Source organism: Syngnathoides biaculeatus, chromosome 8 (genome assembly GCF_019802595.1).
Source record: "Syngnathoides biaculeatus isolate LvHL_M chromosome 8, ASM1980259v1, whole genome shotgun sequence".
NCBI lineage: Eukaryota > Metazoa > Chordata > Actinopteri > Syngnathiformes > Syngnathidae > Syngnathoides > Syngnathoides biaculeatus.
The window spans coordinates 3,985,413-4,009,943 of NC_084647.1; the positions used below are offsets into that span (position 1 = coordinate 3,985,413).

General features: G+C 43.2%; 2 protein-coding genes across 4 annotated transcripts in view; one reads left to right on the forward strand and one right to left on the reverse strand.

The window, feature by feature from the left end:
* Positions 1 to 5,308, reverse strand: part of poldip2 (polymerase (DNA-directed), delta interacting protein 2) — a 29,220-nt gene extending 23,912 nt beyond the window's left edge. For both annotated transcript variants that reach the window (XM_061827922.1, XM_061827921.1), the window contains exon 1: positions 4,903 to 5,308. In XM_061827922.1, coding sequence (XP_061683906.1) covers positions 4,903 to 5,081 — 179 coding nt within the window. In that variant the 5' untranslated portion in view covers positions 5,082 to 5,308. The remainder of the gene's footprint in view (positions 1 to 4,902) is intronic.
* On the forward strand, positions 4,328 to 14,209 carry tmem199 (transmembrane protein 199). 2 transcript variants are annotated; one of them, XM_061827923.1, is made up of 7 exons: positions 4,328 to 4,448; positions 5,305 to 5,496; positions 8,489 to 8,562; positions 9,627 to 9,716; positions 10,323 to 10,365; positions 11,873 to 11,985; positions 13,745 to 14,209. In XM_061827923.1, exons 2-7 carry the CDS (start codon positions 5,313 to 5,315, stop codon positions 13,838 to 13,840), a joined length of 600 nt encoding a protein of 199 aa, XP_061683907.1. In that variant the 5' UTR covers positions 4,328 to 4,448; positions 5,305 to 5,312; the 3' UTR covers positions 13,841 to 14,209. The 2 variants fall into 2 exon arrangements, with proteins under 2 accessions (XP_061683907.1, XP_061683908.1); XM_061827924.1 differs by having other exon boundaries at positions 4,328 to 4,345.
* The last annotated feature ends 10,322 nt before the right edge of the window (positions 14,210 to 24,531 follow it).

Sequence of the window (24,531 nt, forward strand, 5' to 3'; positions counted from 1 at the left end):
CCTTCACACTGCCTTGCGATTGATGCAATGAGCACACCTGTTTTACTGCTCACCCATTTACAGAAACCTTTATCAAAATCAAACAATTCTTCTTCTGGGTCTTCGATTTTAACTATTAACAGTTCATTTACACTTTCTGTTTTGAGACAGTTTCTTAAGGACGTCTTTACAATGTTATGCCTGCTGAAGCCACGTTCTACATCAACCATAGCGAAGTATTTGAACACCCTGCTATATTGCAAGTTCTCCCACTCAGAAATCATGGAGGGGTCTGAAATTTTCATTGGAGGTGCAAGAGATAATCTAAAAAGAAAAATCCAGAAATCACAATGTATGATTTTTTTTAATAATGTATTTGTGTGATAGCGCTCCAAATAAGTATTTGAACACCTGAGAAAACAAATGTTAATATTTGGTACAGTAGCCTTTGTTTGCAATTACAGAGGTCAAACATTTCCTGTAGTTGTTCACCAGGTTTGCACACGCTGCAGGAGGGATTTTGGCCCACTCCACAAAGATCTTCTCTAGATCAGACAGGTTTCTGGGCTGTCGCTGAGTTTTAGGGAGTATCAGCTTCCTCGAAAGATTTTCTATTCGGTTTAGGTCTGGAGACTGGCTAGGCCACACCAGAATCTTGATATGCTTCTTACGAAGCCACTCCTTGGTTTTCCTGACTGTGTGCTTCGGGTCATTTTCATATTGAAAGCCCCAGCCACGACCTATCTTCAATGCTTTGACTGAGGGAAAGAAGTTGTTCCCAAAATCTCACAATAAATGGCTGCGGTCATCCTCTCCGTAATACAGTCCAGTCGTCCTGTCCCATGTGCAGATAAAGACCCCCAAAGCATGATGCTTCCACCCCCATGCTTCACAGTAGGGATGGTATTCTTGGGATGGAACTCATCATTCGTCTTTCTCCCAGGACTCCTATGTATCATCCAAATGGTCAGTGGCAAACTTAAGACGGGCCGTGACATGTGCTGGTTTAAGCCGGGGAACCTTCCATGCCATGCATGATTTGAAACCATGACGTCTTAGTGTATTACCAACAGTCAGCTTGGAAATGGTGGTCCCAGCTCTTTTCAGGTCATTGACCAAATCCTGTCGTGTAGTCCTGGGCTGATTCCTCACCTTTCTAAGGATCATTGAGACCCCACGAGGTGATATCTTGCATGAGGCTCCACTTTGATTAAGATTGACCGTCATGTTTAGGTTCTTCCATTTTCTAATAATTGCTCCAACAGTGGACCTTTTTTCACCAAGCTGCTTGGCAATTTCTCCGCAGCTCTTTCCAGCGATGTGGTGTTGTACAATTTTATCTCTGGTGTCTTTGGACAGGTCTTTGGTCTTGGCCATGTTACAAGTTTGAGTCTTACTGATTATATGGGGTAAACAGGTGTCTTTATACAGCTAACAACCTCACACAGGTGCATCTGATTCAGGATAATACATGGAGTGGAGGTGGATATTTAAAGGCAGACTAACAGGTCTTTGTGGGTCAGAATTCGAGCTGATAGACAGGTGTTCAAATACTTATTTGCAACTGTATCACATAAATTGTTTAAAAAAAAAAACATACATTTTGATTTCTGGATTTTTCTTTTTAGATTATCTCTCTCACAGTGGACATGCACCTACAATGAAAATTTCTGACCCCTCCAAGATTTCTAATTGGGAGAACTTGCAATATAGCAGGGTGTTCAAATACTTATTTTCTTCACCGTACGTCTTTGTAGTTGCAGCAAACTTGTGATCAGCTGTATGCTGATGCTTCATGAAGTCATCCAACTTCGGTACTACCGATGATTTTCAGCGTGTCAGAATATTTTTTTCTTCCACTGTCAATACACCATTGGCAGAAAAAATTTGAGTCCCTCAATTTGACCCACGTGAATTTAGAAAACCATTCCTGGCGAATCTTTTGCCTCTGCCCTGCACGAGGAGTCGATTTTCCAACAGACAAAGTTGTGTTGGGAGAAATAAATACGTCAATTAATATCAAGACTACACAAAATAAGTGAGGTCTTTCAATGTCTATTTTTTTATACTTGTAACAATTTTTACGCATGTGACTTTTCGTGCTCGAATGTGCAGATTTGCGAGCGTGATGGCACGTGAATGTCAAATCACAGTGACTGTGTGTGTGTATATATATACACACACATACACACACACACACACACACACACACCACACACACACACACATACATATATACATACACATACATAATAGTAACATCAGACATGTTTACTGTGGTCAGATCCGTATCATCCATTGAAGTTACATGGCTCATTCAAAGATTCTGATTACAGCAGTTACATTCCCATCAGAACATTTCTAGAACAATTTTGTGTTTTTGCAAACTTACAATGAAAATGTCAACAAACAAAAAATACATTGCTCACTAAACCAAGCCTACTATGAACTATAAATTTGAAACGTCGCTTTCAACTTTATTTCATTTTTTTAACCTATAACGATATCCCGGTCTGTTTTTGTTGGTGTAAAACTGAATTATTGCTTGCAGAATATCTTTAGAAAAGCATGTTGAAAGCTGAATGAGGCTCCCAAACAGTTTATGTTCATGTTATGTTGCCTCCTATATTTAAAATACAGAATTAGCTTTTTGTGCACTGTATTATCTATGCTTTCGTCCTCCATCAGGCTGTGCCATGGTGGAATTTTAACATTATACACCATCTCATCCTGTACTTTCTACTTTGGCTTCAGACCAGACCTTTTTCACTCAAAAAAAAAGAGAAAATCTCATCCAGTCTCACCACTTTTTCTTCTATTATTCATTCTATTCTATTATTACCCCGACATTCATTAAAGCAACAGCACTGTTTTTTTTTTTTTTTAAACTTTTACCATTATTAGAGAGTAAACACAAGCAGCATGTCTAACTCTCTTTGGTCTACGTTACCCAGACTGTGTCGGTGGACGGTGTTTGTAATTATGAGTTTACCCCTTTAAGAGCCAAAGGGGGGGCGGAGTCAGGTACACTAGCAGGAGACCATGTGCTTGTTACGAAAAATAAATAAAGAGTCAGGCTGTGGTACACTGCACTGGATTGGTTTTCATGTGTGCTGAGAATGTCTATGTATTTCTACTCGTGACAAATTTTACCGCACTAGGACCGCACTAACATTAAACTTTCATATTAAGGCGGGGGCCACAAAATATCATCTCATGGGCCGCAAAAGGCCCCTGGGCCACCAGTTTAAGACACCTGACCTTTTTGTATATCTCAGGTAGTAATTTCTCCCAATCTTCCTTTGCAATTTGTTCAAGCTCTCGAACATTTTCATTGTTCTTTTCCCCAATATCCAGTTAATCAGTGCTTCCAGTGGGAACTTCCCATTATCCATCCATCATCTGAGCCGCTTAGCCTGACAAGGCTCGCAGGAGTGCTGGTACCTATCACAGGACTGGGCAGGAGACGTACAACTGGTTGCCAGCCAATCACAGGGCACACAGAAACAAATAACCAACCGCACTGCAATTTAGAAATTCAAATTAAGAATTACACAAAGACTTCTATTTTACAAACCATTTGTTCCAAATATCACTTTATTGGTCAATTTCTGGTATTTTAGTCTTTTTAGTCTTTTACTAAACTTTTTTAAAATTGGGGAAAAAAATTTCAGCCATAAGTATTTATACTAACCGATTATGAGATCTTTTGTGTCAGGAAAAGCCAATGAAGTTCCAGGAGACAATATGGACAGTTGTTATTGGTAATTATTATTATTAATGCTGTTCTAACACAAAAGGCATATGGATTTCTGGGGGCAATCACTGAGTTTAAAAAAAAAAAAAACGATAACTGATCCGATCACAAGCTGGATCAATTGGTCAATTTAAATAACTTGCTCATTTACTGTATATATTTCTCTATACTATAACAAAGAGTATCTTCTACAGTATTCTCTATTCAGGTCATGTATTCTAATCAGTCAGGTCAAAGAAACTATTACGTGACGGAAATGAGTGCTAAATAACTAATACATTACATTATTACACACGCATATACACACACACACATATACATACATATATAATGTTATTATACATCAACATCATGCTCATACTGATGGCTTATTTCAATGTATTGGGTTCTCACAATGGTTGCTGATACCTGCCACTATTTCTTAGGGGGGGGAAATGAAGAAATAAAAATCTGAGCGGTTAAGTCCTCCTCGCCATTAGTTGGCACTACACTGCGCTGGTTTGACAAGTCGGCGAATCATGTGTTAGATAGCAAGAGAGGTCTTTGTTTAAAAAAAATAAAAAATAAAAAAAGGATCTACAATACTTGCAGTATCGGTAAACGGAATCAGTGAGTAGTTAAGAATGAGTAGTCGAACAGGTATCTGCCTGAAAAATCAAAACATCCCGAGGAAAAAATGTTACTGTTTTCACAACTACTCGGTCGTAGTACGGTAGGTTTCCATTAGCTTTATTTCCAAGGATTGCTTACATCCAAAACTGACGTAAAGTACGGAATATTCAAAGGTATGCTCTACAGTATATCCAATATTTGGAGGCATTGGGCAATGGCATGGAGAAAACACCAACAATTAAATAAAAAGATGATACATTTATCATGTGAAGTACAACTGTATACCGTGTCTTTTCGGGAAATACCTTGTATAAGTGCTTCTGTTTATTGACGAGTAAGGATTACCAAATCTACGGTGGACAAATGCCAATGAATGGTACAGGACAGCTACGCCACAATTTTATAGACTCTGAGAAAAAAATGCGAATGTTTACAATGGGTGTAATTGTGTGGAAAATGCTGACACAAGTTATTTACCATACAGTACCTCTTTAGGAACTCATGGATAGCTGAGGTAATTTAGCAATGACAGGAGGACACTGGCTGTGGCTTACCGTGACGACATGAACCTCCTTTGCTGAGCGACACCGTACGTTCCGCAGGCTCGACATTCTAACTGTGGTCTATACATTTCCAACATGGTGTCTGCCACACTTAGTAATCTAGGCCCATGTTTATTGTTGTATTTACTGAAAGTACTCAGCAGACCTCTACGCAACACACAGGCGGCCATCTTTATCGGTGAAAGCGCGCTTCGACGGATTCACGCATGCACGATCTGCTCGCGTAACCGATCATGTGATGAACACGTCATGTGGTCACGGGGCAAAAACATGGCCGCTTGCATTTCGTTATATTGATCGATGAAGCGTTTGCTAACATAAGATCGTTACAGACATACCCTTGTTGCTCATTCCCTCTGAAAATATTATTTATCAGTTTTCGGTCGTTGCTAGGTGAAATTATGACTTCGGCGTTCGTGGTCGGAGATCAGTTCAGAAAAAGGGCGTCAGAGGTGTTGGAACAGACACACTCATCCCTGCCTGAAGAGCTGAGAACGCAACTAAGGGCTCTCCTTAAAAACAAAGGACAAATAACCTTGTCTTTTAGTACAGCAAGACAACTCAAGAAGTACCTCCAAGATGCAGGTAATGAGACGTGACCAAGAGAGCCGTGAGATTTTTTTTCCCCCTCTCTGCAACCCTTCACTCTTTGTTTTGATTTACCTGAGAAAACTGTTGATGGTGTTTTCGTTTTAAAAGAAGATGAAATATTAATCTATGATTGTATTAATATTATGATTGTATTAATATTATTGTACCATGTGGTGTGGGTTTATATCATATCTTCTGCCTTTTCTTTCGGCTCCGGGGTTGCAACAGTGTGTCACCTTTTTCCATCTAAGCCTATCTCGTGCATCTTCTTCTCTAACACCTACTGTCCTCATGTCTTCCCTCACAACATCGATCAACCTTTTCTTTGGTCTTCCTCTTACTCTTTTACCTGGCAGCTCCATCCTCAGCACCCTTCTACTCATATACTCACTCTCGCCTCAGAACATGTCCAAACCATCTAAGTCTGCTCTCTTTAACCTTGTCTCCAAAACATCCAATTTTGGCTCTCCCTCTAATGAGCTAATTTCTAATCCTATCCAACCTGTTCACACCAAGCAAGAACCTTACCATCTTCATTTCTGCTACCTCCAGTTCTGCTTCCTGTTGTTTCTTCAGAGCCACGGTCTCTAATCTGTACATCATGGCCAGACTCACCCCTGTTTTATAAACTTTGCCCTTCATCCTAGCAGAGACTCGTCTGTTACATAGAACACTAAACACCTTCCACCAAATGTTTCAACCCGCTTGGACCCGTTTCCTTACCACACTCACCATTGCTCTGTATTGTTGACCCCAAGTATCTGAAGTTGTTCACCCTCGTGATCTCTTCTCCCTGGAGCTTCACTTGTCCTCCTCCGCCCCTCTCATTCATGCACATATATTCTGTTTTACTTCAGCTAATTTTCATTCCTCTCCTTTCCAGTGCATACCTCCAGCTTTCTAATTGTTCCTCCGCTTGCTCCCTGCTTTCACTCCAGATCACAATATCATCTGCAAACATCATGGTCCAAGGGGATTCCAGTCTAACCTCATCTGTCTCCCTATCCATTACTTTCGCAAACAGGAACGGGCTCAGAGTGGATCCCTGATGCAGTCCCACCTCCACCTTAAATTCTTTTGACACACCTACTGCACATCTCACAGCTGTTCTGCTGCCCTCATACATGTCCTGTAATATTCTAACATGTCTCCGTCACACCAGACTTACGCATGCAGCACCACAGTTCCTCTCTTGGTACTGTGTCATAGGCTTTCTCTAGGTCTACAAAGACACAATGTAGCGCCTTCTGACCTTCTCTGTACTTTTCCACTAGCATCCTCAAGGCAAATAATGCATCTGTGGTACTCTTTCTAGGCATGAAACCATACTTTTGCTCGTAGATACTTACTTCTGTCCTGAGTCTAGCCTCCACTACTCTTTCCCATAACTTCATTGTGTGGCTCATCATCTTTATTCCTCTATAGTTTACGCAGCTCTGAACATCACCTTTGTTCTTAAAAATGGGGACTAGCACATGTTTCCTCCATTCTTCTGGCATCTTCTCTCCCGCTACTATTCTATTGAATAAGTTGGTCAAAAACTCCACAGCCATCTCTCCAAATTGCTTCCACACCTCCACTGGTATGTCATCAGAACCAACTGTCTTTCCATTTTTTTATTCTGTTCAGTGCCTTTCTAACTTACCCCTGAGTAATCATTGCCGCTTCCCGGTCATTCATCCTTGCCTCTTCTACTCTACTTTCTCTCCCATTTTCTTCATTCATTAATTTCTCAAAGTACTCTTTCCATCTACTTAGCACACTACTGGCACCAGTCAACATATTTCCATCACTATCCTTACTCACCTTTACTTGATGCACATCCTTCCCATCTCTATCCCTCTGTCTGGCCAACCTATAGAGATCCTTTTCTGCTTCTTTCGTATCTAACCTGGTGTACATGTCGTCATATGCCTCTTGTTTAGCCTTTGCCAACTCTACCTTTGCCCTATGACTCATCTCAATGTATTCCTTCTGTCTCTCCTCAGTCCTCTCCGTATCCCGCTTATTTTTCGCTAATCTCTTTCCTTGGATGACTTCCTGTATTTTGGGGTTCCAAGTCTCCTTCTCCCCTTTGCTACCAGAAGACACCCCAAGTACTCTCCTCCCTGCCTCTCTAAACACCTTGGCAGTAGTATTCCATTCTTCTGGGAGCTCTTCCTGTCCATCTCGAGCTTGTCTCACCTCTTTCCAAAGGGCCACACAACATTCTTCCTTTCTCAATTTCCAGCACCTGATTCTCTGCTCTACCTTTATCTTCTTAGTCTTCCTACCCGCTACCAGAGTCCTCCTACACACCTCCATCCTATGCTGTCTACCGACACTTGCTCTCCCCCACCACTACCTTACAGTCAGTAACCTTCAGATTACACCGTCTGCACAAAATATAATCCACGTCCGTGCTTCTCCCTCCGGTCTTGTAGGTCACTCTATATTCCTGTCTCTTCCGGAAATAAGTGTTCACCACTGCCAATTCCATCCTTTTTGCGAATTCCACCACCATCTGTCCCTCAAACTTCCTTTCATGGATCCCGTGGTTTTTCATCACTTATTCTTCGCCCCGGTTTCCTTCGCCAACATATCCATTGAAATCTGCTCAAATCACAACTCTCTCTCTGTCGAGGATTCTCTGAACTACTTTGTCTAGTTCCTTCCAGAATTTCTTTTTTAACTCGAGGTCACATCCTACCTGTGGGGCATAGCCCCTAATCACATTATAGACAATACCCTCAATTTCAAATTTCATCCTCACCACTTGATGTCATACTCTTTTCACCTCCAAGACATTCATAGCCAGCTCTTTCTTTAAAATAACCCCTACTCCATTTCTCTTCCCATCTACTCCATGATAAAATAATTTAAACCCTGCACCTAAACCTCTAGCCTTACTCCCTCTCCACTTGCTCTCCTGGATTCACAATATATCAACCTTTCTCCTAATCATCATGTCGGGTTTATATCATACCATATTTTTTATTGTTTCCAGGTCATCCGTTTTATTTGCATGAATTGTTGGAGGATAGTTCACTCCATCTGCCTGAGGTTGTGAAACCCCCCAGAGTAAGTTGAATACAGTTTCATGACTTTGAAATTTGAACATTTAAGAAAAAAAATCTTGAAATTCAAGTTACTCATAATGTAAAATATTCATCTCAAATCCTTTTTCAATTAATTAAATGGTAATTCCATCAATCCATTCCATTAAGAACAATGAAATTGTAATATATCCATCCATTAGCTGAGCCGCTTATCCTCACAAGAGTCACAGGCAATGTTGTAAAATCCAACATACAATATGTATACTCTATAAACTGTATTTATACGACTCAGTGGCAGCCGAGACTGCCTTGCTTAAAATCCAAAAATCATGTGTTGCTTTTCATCAGGGTCGAGTGGATGAGTACCAAACACGAAGTGGGCAGGTACTTGAATATCAATTGACGAAACTCTGTAACCATGTCAAAGATTTCAAGTCCACACATTTTGCAAGCCTCGCATCATTCAATAACTTTCGCATTCACTCGACAAACAGCAAAACCGTGTCACAGAGTCATTTTGAGCTATGTTATCCATTAAACAGTAGGAAAAAAGAAGGATTCTGATGGAAGGGGACCTTTAAGCCAAGCGGACTCTTTTAAGGCGAGGAATGCGATGTAGTTGTCGTAATGTACAGTGTGTAATTATTTTTTAATTTCATAGTACACGTTAAACTTGGAGTGGCAATGAACAGTTTGTTTTCCTCTTTTTTTTATTGTACACTATCAGCCAAAGATTTGCTTGTTGTAAGGTTAGAGTTCACTGCCACCATTCAAAATTCTTTTCGTAAATCTAAGCAAAAAAATAACCATTTCAATGAAGGTTTTATCATGAAAACCTCAAATAGGTCAGAACACCTGTTTCTCAAAGCACCAGCTGACCTAGATGGAAAATTTTCCCAAATACATTAACAGGGAGCTACACAATATAAGTGAACACTTTAGTTGTTGTTGCAAAAAGGGAAAATTGTGGATCAATAGAATAATTCAGTATCTACACCACCTGTTTGGTGAATACTCTCTTCAAAGAAATGTGGGCTGCACAAACATTGAACACAAATCAAATGTGATGATTCTCTCTTGTTCCAGAACCCTGAGCTTGTCGCTCGCTTGGAAATCATGAAAGCCAGACTGGCAAACAAGGAATACAACAAGATGACACGTAATGTAAACAACCAGGTAAATGATATTATGATCACTTAAGGACAGAATTCACATTATGCATTTAAAAGTGCTTATATGATATATGCCAATATATATTTACATAAGTGTACCCTTACTCTTCCAGGATTCATATTTGTTGCTCTTCGATATAGATTCAAACAACTTTATTAAATTTATCCCACTAGGTAATAACTCCAATAAAAAAACTCCAATAAAAACCTGCAAACTTTACCTCGACTACTACTTTACTAGCTAAATTAAAGTATTACAAAATATATTAAACAGTTACTTATAATAACAATACTTCATGATGATAAGAATGTATTTGTAATGATCATGTATTTGTCAGTTTAAACATTTTGTATTGTAGAGAGCTCCTAAAATCAATCTCGTTTTTGGCCACAGTTGTATGTTGGCGGTCTGAGTAGATTCTGTTGGTACAGTCGTTAAAACTCATTGAAGCTTTTTTTTTTTTTTTACATTTATATACAAATGCTGGACTGTACTATTTTTTTTGCACCGTTAATTCTCCACTTTGGGGAACCACCCCCTTCATGTATTATGCCAAAACACTATCACTGTAAACATTTGCCTCAGGATTATATTTCTACTCCTGTGCAGGAAATGAACCGTAATGGAACACTGGCAGAGTTTGGACAGCAAGGTTAGTGTGTTGCAAAAGTCCCACATTACTTAAAGAGAACATGATTTGAAAAAAATCACTTTCTAATTGTATGCACAGAGGTTCCTCAGTTCACAAAGTTCCTGATATATAGCGTTTTGATATTACAGTGGTACGTAATTAGCTAGTTTTACAACACAAGAACATTACGTCAACTTACTGATTTCAAATCGTTTATGTCCCAGAAGTGTCTTCCATTCAAATATTTACTGTGATGATATATTTCTTTGTGTGTCCTAACTTAACGTTTAGTGATGTGACTATGTGGTCCGGTCAAAATTATATACAAATTCATGGTCTCGGAACAGAACTTGTAATTCAAGGACTAGTATAAAAATAACTGGGGTCCTTGTGGGCCTGCCCATCCATAAAGTGTAAAATTCAACATAATTTGTCTTTTAGCAAGCCATTCTAAATTTTGCCAGATTATGGCATTAACAGGTGGCGGATAGGGCTAATCCATAATACCCCCACACAGATTTTCTCATTGTATTACTTTAGTAGATGGTCTAAGACAGGAGTCACCAATGCGGTGCCTGCGGGCGCATTGTAGCCCGCAAATACAGTAATTCCTCTGTACTTCGCGGATCACCTATCGCAGATTCAGTGCACCGCGGAACAAAGCCGGATCACTACGTACTAATGCGCCATCACCGGCGCAACGACATGAACCAATAAAGCAAAAAAAAATTCACAATTAAAAAAACAATTTAGAAATATGCTATCATATATTAGTACATTACTGTTGCAGGAAGCCGCATTGATATGGTATAATGTGGCATCCCCAGCAAGATGACATGGACCAATGGTGCAAAAAATAAATAAATGATGGGGGGGTGCAAGCAAACAAAAAAAACGCCAGCATAATGGTACAGTACAGTACTTTAGCGGGAAGCCACATTGATAGGGTATAATGCGGCATACCCAGACCTATGAAGCAAAATAAATAAATAAATGAACGCCATTTACCCCTCACGGTTTTTCACTTTTCACAGTTGGGTCTGGTACCAATCAGCTGCGAGAAATAAGGGATTACTCTACCATTTACGGGGCCCGCGAGGCATGTTCCAAAATACTACATTCCATAAATTGTTTGTTCTTTCAATTTGGAATTTGACTTCCTTCCCCAATACCTTTCATGAAGTAGCGCTCAGCCTCATAAAGGTTAGTGGCCCCTGGTCGAAGAAGTAGCATTTCCAAGCAATGATATGACTACATGGAAGCTCTTTCATGTCAAACTCGAAATAGAGTTGGGAGAGGGTGGACAGTGACTCACTTGCATGAGACTCGACCACGCCCTAAAATCAGGGAGAGTTCAGTAATGTGGGGGGAAACAAAAAGGATGTAAAGAGTAATATTTGATGTATGGGGTTTTTGATGAATATTCCATACGTTATTAAAAAACAAAAAACATTTGTCTGCTTTCAATATTATTCGTATATGTCATAAATAATGCGCAATGAACAATGCACATTTTCTCTTTCTGAAGTACGATCAGCCAAAGCTGTAGTTGTGACTGTTTTCAACTTCCTGGTGACAGTAGTTGCTACGTTTGCCTGCTCCTACATGGGCAGTCAGTACCTATTCACAGAAACAACAGCGGTAAGAATTTTTAATTTGCATATTTTGCATTGATCTACAACTAAAATCTATTAGGCCAAGAAAAAAAAATGTTGTGGTTCCAATTTCATACATTTCAGGCAGGTTTATTTATTTATTTGTATTATTTTATTTTGGTTTTTATTTATTTGTTTGTTTGTTTGTTTTTACAAAATATTTTTACTCTGTCTCCATCACAAGCTACCACAATTTTCTTGTCAGTTCTCATTAATTCAGGCTCTCTCGTGCAAAACAAGATCACAATTCAAGAAGGCTTGGTCCAAAAAACATGAAACAATGTCAAAAATTGGACATGGCAAAACATAAACGCGTAACTTGACTCGATATGCCTCAATAACACTATGACATGGTACGAGGCAGTTACGTTAGCTGACGTTCATGAACACACATACATATACAGTACTGTACACAATGATCTGGCAACAAGTGGCATGAAAAACAAGGTTTAAATACACAACGTAATCAATGCGCATGAGGAAGTAGCACATGGCCATTCCGCCGCCCGCCGCGGCTACTGTCCAACACCCGACTCACTCTGTGCTTCCACAGCCACGCGCCGCGAGTGTGAAGAATCTGCCCCTGACATATTTATTAGGTTGTGTAAGAGCTTATGCATCTACGTCATAAAAAAAGTTAATTCTGTTGAGACAAAACGAAAATGTCTTATAGCATGACACCTAGTTTTCCCCGATACCGTTAAACATTTAGAAGGTGATCATAAACGAAGGTACGTGGAAAAATGAGAGACACTTAGCACAGAGGACCCGTATTTAATTCCGAAGTCGATGTTTTCCCCGATAAGAAATTGGACTGTTAATTCGTTTCCGCTTGTCCTATACAACTTGATCTACACATGTATCTGGTAAATAAGTGTAGAGATTTACACAGAAAAGTTTGAAAGCGTATACAAGTCTGGACGCATCCAAATACTTGCTTCCTGGATCTGTTCTCAATCAATCCCACATCGTGATGTACCCACTCAGATGTTTTCAATACAAATACAGAAATTTAAATAAATGACCCCTGGTTTTACACAAACTCGCATTCATTAACTGTGATTGGGAAAAATATTTTAGGACAGGGAGTCGGCTCCTTCATACATGGAAGGGTATTGCTGCCACACGTTAACCTTCGTAAACCTCTCTGTGACAGATGTTTTTATTTTATTTATTCATTTTTAAATATGCATTGTTCTCAAATGAGTCAACTTGGCGTTATAAATATTTCTTGATCACCTGAAATTGAGAAGAATAATTCCTACCTAAAATGAAATGATCACTACACAGGTGTGTGTATTTCGTTGGGCACCTTCCATCCCATTTAATTGCCAAAATCGATCGATCGTTTCTGGTCTTTTCAGCTTGTATTCTATAGAATGATGTCTTTGAAGAACTGTCTCGTCTGTTGTGACAACCAACAGCACAACAGGTCTCGGGCATTGTGAAAAATCTGCTCTGGTTCAACAACTTCCGCAGTGCCGAGCAGATTTGTTTGACCGGCAATATGGCGCCGTAAAAATGGTAACGTCTCACGCACGATCTCTATAAATGTTAGGGTCGGCGGCAATTTTTAGGGTCGGTCGGAAATTGGAACCACAAGCTTTTTTTTTTTTTTTTTTTTAAACGTCTTAAAACGCGTTCCACAAAAGACACGCTGATCTAAAGCTGTGTGACAAGTTTCAAATGTTGTTATGGTAAGGGTAGGGCATCCAATAACCTTTTAATTCTGACCTTTTTCCCAGCAAGTCATATCAGCTGTGATCGCATCTTCTGTAGTGGGACTAGCTGAGCTCTACATCCTGGTCCGGACCATGGAGGGGGAACTTGGAGAACCCTAGCACAACAAACAAGGGAACTATACCAAAGTCATGGGATTATTATTATTATTATTATTATTGTTGTTGTTTTGGTTATTTTATCATAATCATTATTGAAGCTGACAGTGTTTTCACATTCACATGAACATTCAGTATTTCACCTTCTTTGAGGAGTTTATGGATTGTATTCTTTGGGGAGTGTGATTAACCAAATCAACACAATTTCTTAAGGGGAATAAAGATGCTGAAAGTATTCAAGTATTCAGACACCCTTGAGTTTTTCACTGTTATATTGCACACATTTAATAAAAAAATACTGAAGTTTTTTCCCCTCAATGTATACACAGTGCCCCATATTGATAAAAAAAAAATAAATTGTTGCAGATTTTTTGTGTTTTTTGCAGATATTGTAAAAAGGAAAAACTAATGGTTCGAAACCTTCATTGGAGTCCAGCTGATACTGATTGGACTTAATGAAGAAAGCCACACACAGGTCAATATAGGACAGCTCACACTGCATGTCAGAGTGAATGAGAATCGTGAGGTTAAAGGAACTGCCTGAAGAGCTCAGAGACAGTATTGTGGCAAGCCACCATACTACACAAAATCTCTGTGCACTTAAAGTCTGTCATGAAATGGATGATTTTTAATATGTTGTTAATGAAAAAAACTGCAGCCGGTATGGACCCATCCGTTTTTTCAATACAAAACATGATTTTGACATATATGGCTTTTTGTAACTACCGCCATGAAAATCCTCTCGAGGGATTTGTTTTCGACAAGAAGCAGGAAGTGACGTTAAGGGCAGTAGCGCACTCAAGCGTTCTCGTATGTTTATACTAGTTTTACCTGCTGGAAGGTAGCTTGTTGTTAATTCGTGTTCGCCAAAATGCTGGCTCGTTGCATTGCTGGATATTGCTCGAACACTCGAGAGGATGGATTTACCCTTCATAAGTTTCCAAGAGATCCGGTTCGTCATGAAAAATGGATTGCACCGGTGCAAAGGAAGAGTTTCGTGGGTTCCAAATGACAGGTAGGTGTGTACAGACCTACTAAAAAAAAACCAATAGTTTTGGGGGAGGACGTAATCCTTTCAGAACGTAACAAGAGATCCCTGTGCGCAAGTCAGAGGTGCTAAATGTGTTGATGTGCCCGTCAGCGCCATATCCGACGATCACTGATTTGGGCGGGCTGGCTCATACGTACTGTCCGGGAGTCTGTTGTTAGAAGTAATCTGCATGTCATCTATGGATCTAAACGGTAATATTGCCCCGGACACGTCACTCGATTGTTAGATGTTCTCTTCGAAAAGAGCTTCTGTGTCTGAAGGGGCGTGTCCCACAGTTGGGGCCACGGCGTGTTAACAATGGCGAATATCCGGGGTGACGTCAAGGGCAATAGATGGAGCCGATATGGCGACCACTTGAATGTCAAATGACGCACACTCCACTCATATTTTTTTTTCTCTCGTATAGACATTGAAGTGAATAATGTTATATGTATTTTTCATTTCAATATCTATTTTATAATGTTTATAGGGATGACCCTTGGGCGTTAAGGTTCCTAAGAGCATATTGGGCTCCATACTCCGTGAGTTACCGCAACGTCTTTGTCTGTTGTCGTCATGTACAGGGTGACCCAAAAAGATACGTACCAATGAAAATGTCAATTGTGGCTTTGATTAAAAAGCAATTTATTTCAAATTACAACCACACATTAGTCAGTTTATGGAAGACCATTCACCAGAGTTTCAGCTATTTCTGTCAATTTTTAGTCAATTTATGGCTTTCCCAAGATGTGTTCCAAATGTCCACCATTTTGTTGCAAGCAAACCTGTACTCGTCTGGCAAAGTTTTGAATCACTTTTATACACTCCTCTTTCGCAACTAACAATCATTGATTTTGATGGAAAGTTGCGACAATGGAAACGCTTTCGAAACTGAATCTGTACACTCTGGTATGATTTTGTCGCAAAATAGGTCTCCAGGGAGAATATCTTCTGCTGATTTGTCCAAGACATTTTCGGGGCAACTATACCTGCAAATGATCATCCATAGGTTCACCTTTCACGTCCTGCAACAGAAAAGACATTCGTTAAAAATGGATTTTTTATCGAATAAAATATGGGTACGCATCTTTTTGGGTCACGCTCTACGTCATACTCGAGCAGCTCCAACTACCGTAGACAAATTCCTTGTATGTTTCCAATATATTTGGCAAATAAAGATGGTTATGATTCTGATCACTGTGGCTGAGCTCCAGAGATGCAATTGGGAGATGGGAGAAAGTTCTCGAAAGTCAGCCACGACTACACCCTCTATGAGACAGGGCTTTATGACAAAGTGGTCTGACAGAAGCCTCAATGCAAGACGCATCAAAGTTTGCATGGGGTTTACCTCCCAAAAAACAAAAAAAAAAAAAACAACTGAAGGACTCCAAGATGGTGAGAAATACGATTTTCTGGTCTGTTGAGACCAAAATAGAACATTCCGGCCTTAATTCTAAGCAGCATGAGTGGAGAAAAACAGGCAATAAAAAAAACAATGTTAATGTTCTGTACAGTAGTCTTTGTTTGCAATTCCAGAGGTCAAATGCTTCCTGTAGTTGTTTACCAGGTTTGCACACACTGCAGGAGGGATTTTGGCCCACTCCTCCACACAGATCTTCTCTAGATCAGACCAGGTTTCTGGGCTGTCACTGAGAAACACGGAGTTTCAGCTCCCTCCAAAGATTTTCTATTGTGTTTAGGTCTACCGACTGAAAACCTTGATATGCTTCTTGCGGAGCCACTCCTTGGTTTTCCTGGCTGTGTGCTTTGGGTCATTGTCATGTTGAAAGACCCAGCCATGACCCATCTTCAATATGCTGACTGAGGGGAAAGAGGTTGTTCCCCAAAATCTCACAATACATGGCCGCGCTCATCCTCTCCTTAATATAGTGCAGTCGTCTGTCCCATGTGCAGAAAAACACCCCCAAAGCATGATGCTACAACCCCCATGCTTCACAGTAGGGATCGAGTTCTTGGGATGGAACTCATCGTTCATCTTCCTCCAAACAATTATGACCAAAAAGTTCCATTTTGGTCTCATCTGAACGCAAGTCTTTCTCCCATGACTCCTCTGTATCATCCAAATGGTCATTGGCAAACTTGACGGGCCTTGACATGTGCTGGTTTAACCAGAGGAACCTTCCGTGCCATGCATGATTTCCAACCATGATGTCTTCGTGTATTACCAACAGTCACCTTGGAAATGTTTGTATTTTATATTATAATTAATGGTAAAAATGGGAAATAATTTAGAACTGAATCACAGCAGATATCACTCACTACAACGGTATTAAATAATCCCAGAAGCATAAAGTCACTACAGGAGGCATTAAACAAAGGGGGCATTTTTCAGATACTGTACTATAACCACCCCTATGATGACTACAAAAATTGGTTCTTGGTTTCCCTTGCCTGGATGTGGGTCACCGGGGACCCCCTCTGGAGCCAGGCCTGGAGGTGGGGGTCGAAGGCGAGTGCCTGGTGGCAAGGCCAGCACCAATGGGGCTCGGCCGGGCACAGCCCAAAAGGGTGTCATGGGTACCCCTTCCCATGAGCTCACCACCTGTGAGCGAGTGCAATGTGAGCTGGGCAGTGGCCAAAGCCGGGGACCTTGGCGATATGATCTCCGGCTACAGAAACTAGCTCTGGGGACATGAAATGTCACCTCTTTGCCAGGTAAGGAGCCCGAGTTGGTGCGTGTGTTCGGGAAGTTCCGACTAAATATAGTCGGACTTGCCTCTACGCACCACTTGGGCTCTGGCACCACTCCTCTTGAGAGGGGTTTGACTCTGTTCCACTTTGGAGTTGCCCACAGGGAGAGACGCAGAGCAGGTGTGGGCATACTTATTGCCCCCCCGGCTCAGGGCCTGTACGTTAGGATTTACCCCGGTGGATGAGAGGGTAGCCTCCCTCCGCCTGCAGGGAGGGGGACAGGTCCTGACTGTTGTTTGTGCTTATTCACCAAATAGCAGTGCAGAGTACCCACCCTTTTTAGAGTCCTTAGAGGGAGTGCTGAAGAGCGCCCCCTCTGGTGACTCCATCATTCTGCTCGGTGAATTCAATGCTCTCGTGGGCAATGACAGTGAGACCTGGAGGGGCGTGATTGGGTATGTTGTGAGTCGTGAGGAGAATACTTCGAAGACCTCCTCAATTCCACCAACACGCCTTACCACGACGAAGCTTAGTCTGGGTGCTCTGAGGCGGACTCTTCTATCTCTGCGGTTGAGGTCACCGAGGTGGTTAAAAAGCTCCTTGGTGGCAGGGCCCCGGGGGTGGATGAGATTCGCCAGGAGTTCCTAAAGGCTCTGGATGTTGTGGGTCTGTCCTAGTTGACACGCTTCTGCAACATCGCATGGACATCGGGACAATACCTCTGGATTGGCAGACTGGGGTGGTGGGCTCCCTTTTCAAGAAGAGTGACCGGAGGGTGTGTTCCAACCACAGAGGGATCACACTCTTCAGCCTCCCTGGTAAGGTCTACTCAGGAGTACTGGAGAGGAGGGTCCATTGGGAAGTCGAGTCTCGGATTGAGGAGGAGTAATGTGGTTTTCGTCCTGGCTGTGGAACAATGGATCAGCTCGACACCCTCGGGAGGATCCTCGAGGGTGCATGGGAGTTCGCCCAACCAGTCTACATGTGTTTTGTGGACTGGGAGAAGGCATTCGACCGTGTCCCACGGGGAGTCCTGTGGGAGGTTCTTCGGGAGTATGGCGTACCAAATCTCCTGATACAAGCTGTTCAGTCTCTGTACGACCACTGTCAGACTTTGGTCCACATTACCAGCAATCAGTTGGACTAGTTTCTGGTGAGAGTTGGACTCTGCGAAGGCTGCCCTATGTCACCAATTTTGTCCATAACTTTTATGGACATAATTTCTAGCCGCAGCCGTGGCGTAGAGGATGTCCAGTTTGGTGGCCTCACCATCATTTCCCTGCTCTTTGCAGATGATGTGGTTCTGTTGTCTTCATCAAGCCGTGAACACCAGCTCTCTCACTGGAGCGATTTGCAGCCGAGTGTGAAGCGCCTGGTATGACAATCAGCACCACCAAATCTGAGACTATGGTCCTCAGTTGGAAAAGGGTGGCGAGCCCTCTCCAGGTCGGGTAACGAGATCCTTCCCCAAGTGGAGGAGTTCAAGTATCTTGGGGTCTTGTTCACGAGTGAGGGAAGAATGGAGCGGTGACAGACAGACAGATCGGTGCAGCGTCTGCAGTGATGCAGACTTTGTATCAGTCCCTGGTAAAGAGGGAGTCGAAAGGCGAATTTACCAGTCAATCTATGATCCTACACTTACCTATGGGCATGAGCTGTGGGTCGTGACTCAAAGAACAGGAGCCCGGATACAAGCGGCCGAAATGAGTTTCCACCGCAATGTGTCTGGGCTCTCCCTTAGAGATAGGGTAAGAAGTTTGGTCATCTGGGAGGGGCTCAGTCTGAGGAGCCAGTTGAGGTGGCTGGGGCATCGGATTCAGATGCCTCTTGGACGCCTCCCTGGTGAAGTGTTCCGGGCATGTCCCACCGGAAAGAGACCCCGAGGACGACCCAGGACACGCTGGAGAGACTATGTCTCTCGCCTGGCTTGGGAACGCCTCGGGATCTCTCTGGAAGAGCTGGAAGAAGTGGGTGGGGAAAGGGAAGTCTGGGTATCCCTGCTGAAGCTACTTCCCCCGCGACCCGACCCGTAAAAGCGGTGGATGGATGGATGGATGGATGGACTATAAACTCATTCAGAAAAGGTGGTGGAAAAAGCTGGTGTGATGTAAGATCAAGATGCACCAAAGAGGTTCCACTCTGGCAAGAAGCAAGGGAATCCCTGCATAGATGTCAGAAAGATCTGTCAGTCAGACCTTGTGGAGTAGTGCACATGGAGCCTTGAGAGAAAGTTGGCAGCCCCGCAGCCAACAGGCTCTCCCACGAATAGGTGGAAGATCCTAAGGGACACCATACACAACACTCCCCTGCAGACCTTTGAGAAGAAGACTTTGAAATCTCACTACTGATTTGAGGCCGGGGCTGCCGTAATGACATGCCTCCCATCATTGCAGCCAAGCATGATGAGCTCATCGACGAGAAGCATTCACCCAGTGATCCGAACTTGCAAGTTCTAAGGGCCACTAGAAATAAAGTCCAATAGACTACCAGGTTTTGCGCCAATGACTACTGGACAGAGCTGAGTGAAGCCATCCATTGCAGCAACATTAACAGGGAATATCCGATGGATGTACAATGGCATCAAGAACGCCCTGGGACCAGTGCAGAACAAGATGACCCCCATCAAGTCCTCCATCGGGGTTGTCATCACAACAGACAGAGAGATGGGTGGAACACTATGACCTCTACTCTGTGCAGAACACTGTCACACCTGCAGCCCTCAATGCCATTGAATGCCTGCCTGTCATAGATGAACTTGACACAGAGCCCACCGTGGAGAAGCTGACCAAGGCTATTGACAGCTTGACTTCTGCCAAAGCCCTGGGCAGTGGCAGGATTCCCCCGACGTGATCAAACACTGGGAGAACTGGCCGACAACCACTCAAAGTGGAGAGAGGCCCTAACTTGACACCTCAAAACGGGTGAATCAAAGTTGATGGTGGCTGCTGCACAGAAAGAATCCCGTAAAAAAGGAGCACAGCAATTCTAACAGACCATCGCCATCCTACACGTGCGACCAATGCCAAAGAGACTGTCACCTACGCATAGGTCTTCACATCCACAGACAACGCTGGTTCACCATTAACTAGGACTCACCCCATGAGCAACCCTGATCGACGGAAGCTTATGTTCGCTTTGGTGCTTCCACAAAAATGTACAAACTCCGACTGCAGCGGACAATGAAAACTGCTGAAAGCATGGACAGTACACCGCTACACACCCTCGAGGACTTTCATGAGGTCAGACCTAATACAACACTAGCCAAAAAGAAGGTGGATGGATGTTGAGAGGGAAGACATGAGGGCAGTTGGGGTTAGAGAGGAAGATGCAGAAGATAGGCTAAGATGGAAAAAGATGACACGCTGTGGCGACCCCAAACGGGACAAGCCGAAAGGTAAAAGAAGATATAAGGATTTCTTGCTCTCTGTAAGGATTGTTTTGTAGTTTAGTTAGTTTAGTTAGTTATATAGCTGGGGAGGCCCAAACGTAAGACAGAATATGCCTGAACCTGTTGCTGTCACAGGGCTAATTTTTAGCCCCACCTAAAAAAACAAAACAAAACATGGCATCAGTTATTGAATTGTCCTCAATGTATTTTGTCCGTGCCCTGCAAACTGATGGGTTAATATCTGATCTGTTTACTGTGAGTAGTTCCATGAGAATTATATCACCAAGAAAGCCTACAAAAAGATGAAAACAACAAAAACAATTCAAGCAAGACTCAGATGGTCAGTTTCCCCTGAGCCATTCTTGAAATATCAATTCTTATACTGTATTTTTCCGTATCTTTATGCCGGCATCCTCTTGTTTGGTCCAATCACATTAAATGGGAGGATTAAAAGATGTAACTACATCTGGAGGGGAAAAGTATTTTCCTGAATTCTGAGATTTGACACCCGGATTAAAGGTTTATTGAAAGATTATTTGGTATTAAAGATGATTGTGATATGCGGAGATCACTGTCCACCGCACGACTGTCTTGTCCATCCGTCGTATGTATTATACTTCTCATGTAATATTTCAAAACTTAAACCCAAGCATAATTGCAGGAACTGTAAGCTGATAGACCCAAAGCTTTGGTTTTAATTTTCAATAGTTTATTCCGCCTGCCTACTCTATATAACCCTCATGTTGCTTACAGACTAGAGAGATTTAGAAAACAACTATTCCTTTCATGATATCCCTGTGCAAGGAATCACTTTAATCAGGATGTTTTGAAAAATAATTCTTACAGGGTCACAGTATAAAGTAACACAGCACAGTTCTTTTGAGACCATATAAAAAAATAGGAGTTGCCTGCAATGGGTAGACTACATACTGTAATCCTGATTCCGCAGTGGAGAAAAGTAGGGGGCTTAGTTACTGTGACTGTGTACTATTGTGTTTATGGGCTGCCTTCTCAGTCCTCTATTTTGTTACAGGGCATCACAATTAGGCAGTTTACAAAAGGTTTGCATCTGGCAAGACAGTATGTTCCTGACATTATCTATACTGTTTCTTCTCATTAGGGTTTCAGGTAAGATGGATCCTAACCCAAATGACTTTTGGTGAGAGTACACCAGACGTGATTTTTCCGTTTATAGGCGGAATTCTGTCTTTTTAAACTGCATTGATTAAAAAATATATATATTCTCTGTTTTTCTGCAATATTCCGACCGTAACCCGTCCCAGAATCCACACTCGTTCACACACGGGTCCGACTTTTGCAAGCGAGGTGGAAGATTCGATACACGTCTGTTGATTGGTTCGATGTGTTTCTCCTGACCAATTAAACCACTTGTTGTATATGATGCAGTTCATGGGGCCATTTTGAAGTCGACACGATGGCGCCTCTCGAGTGAAAGAAATTGATAGATATGTCAAAAATAAATTCCGATGGGATTAGATGGAACGAGAAATATTCGATACAGTTGGAAAGCAGGAAGTTACCACTCTGTTAAGTGAGGTTTCAAGGCATTGGAAGTTCACGTGAAATGACAAAAACACGCCCAACGACTGAAAGCAAGGAAGACGAACTTTTCCATAGCTGGTACATTCGGATGTCAACCCAAGGCCAACAAACCTTACGGACTTCATCCCTTGTTTACGTCCACTACTCCCAGTATTGAGAGGCAAGATCAACTGAAACAAGCAACCACACTTGCACACTTACAACGAGGTTGTAGCTCCAAAGAAAAGGAGTTGGAGGCGGAGTGTTGAACACAGGAGCAAACCTCGTTTTAATGCAGACATCAACAGAGTGAACCCATTACAGAACTCTCTAACACACTAACACCGGAAGTGTAACCACCAATCACGCCCGTGTGGAACCTCGTAACCTACCCTGAGGTCATGTAGGTGAATTATGGAAAGCACCACACAACCCCCCCCAGAATTCACTTACAGTCAAAATCCCTGTGCCATGGAGGGCTGATGGCCGGACCCTGGCAGGTGTGCGTTGCATGGGCCAAGGGGGGCCGCACAGTCCATTGAGTCAAGGGGCAAGGCCCTGACGGGGTCGAGGGCACCCCGGCAGGTGCACGGAGGCGGGGCAAAGGGGGCCGCCCCCGGTGCAGCAGGAGGGCCAACCCCAAAGAACGAGGAGATCAGTCCTTCCTTGGGGGCGCACCTGAGGCCGAGCATGACCCACAGAAACTTTTCCAACCAGTTGCCGTCCGTCAAGCTGGCGTGCAGGGCTGCGGAGGACGGGTGGGCCAGCATAGCGGCCTGGCTCAGCACAGCCTTCGTGGCCCCGAAGGCTTCCACCCTCTCGGGTGTCCATTCAATGTCCTGGTTAGGGGCCTTGCCCTTAAGAGCCTCATACAGCGGGCGTATGGTGTCTTCCGCCCGGCAGATGAACCGGTGATAGAAAGTCACCAACCCCAGAAACTCCCGGAGCCCCCGAGCCGAGCGAGGTCAGGGAAAAGTGGAGACGGCCTCCACATTTGACGGAAGGGGGGCAGCGCCATTTTTGTCGATGAGGTGCCCGAGGAAGTGGATGGAGGGCACCCCGAAAACACACTTCGCCGGGTTGATGATCAGGCCATGCCACTGGAGTCTCGTGAAGAGGTCCCGGAGGTGCTTCAGATGTTCTTCCTCCAAGGAGCTGGCGACGAGGATGTCGTCCAAATAGATGAACACGAAGGACAAGTCTCTGAGCACCGAATCCATTAATTCATTCCATTGGAAAGACGTTTTTGAGTCCAAAACGGCATCCTCAGAAACTCGAACAGGCCAAACGGTGTGACTACCGTAGTCTTGGGAACGTCTGAGGGGTGCACAGGGACCTGATGATAACCGCGCACCAGGTTGACCTCGGAGAACAGGATTTTGCCCACCAGGTGGGCCGAGAAGTCCTGAATGTAGGTGACAGGGTAGCGGTCGGGTGCAGTGGCGTCATTAAGGCAGCGGTAGTCACCACATGGTCGCCACCCGCCCTCTGGTCTAGGGACGATGTGTAGCGGCGAGGCCCACGGGCCATCCGAGCGGCGGACGATGTCCAGGCGCTCTATGTTGCTAGCTTCTCGGGGTCGAGCTGTCGGGCTCTAGCGTGAATCGGGGGGCCCTTGGTCTCGATGTGGTGCTCGACCCCATGTTTAGTAGCAGCAGAGGAGAAAGTGGGCCGTGTCAAGCCAGGAAACTCACCAAGGAGGAGCTGATACTAAGTGCCATCTGAGAGTGAACTGGAGAGACCGCCATAAGTCACCTTGTTGCGGACACAGGCAACTGAGGAGAAAGTCAGTGCGTCCACCAGACGCCCCTTCTTCATGTCCACCACCAGCCCGTGGGCACACAAAGAATCAGTGCCAAGGAGAGAGAACGAGACATCGGCAGAGACAATGTCCCATGTAAAGCGCCTGCCCCAAAACACAAGTCCACAGTATCTATGCCATACGTGCGGATAGGGGATCCATTAGCGGATAGTTGGGGTGGCCCCTAAGTCCCGCCAGCGGCGTCATCTGCAGTGGCGGTCAGGACACTCCTCTGGGCGCCGGTGTCCGAAAGGAATTTGTGCCCGGAAAGGGTGTCCATG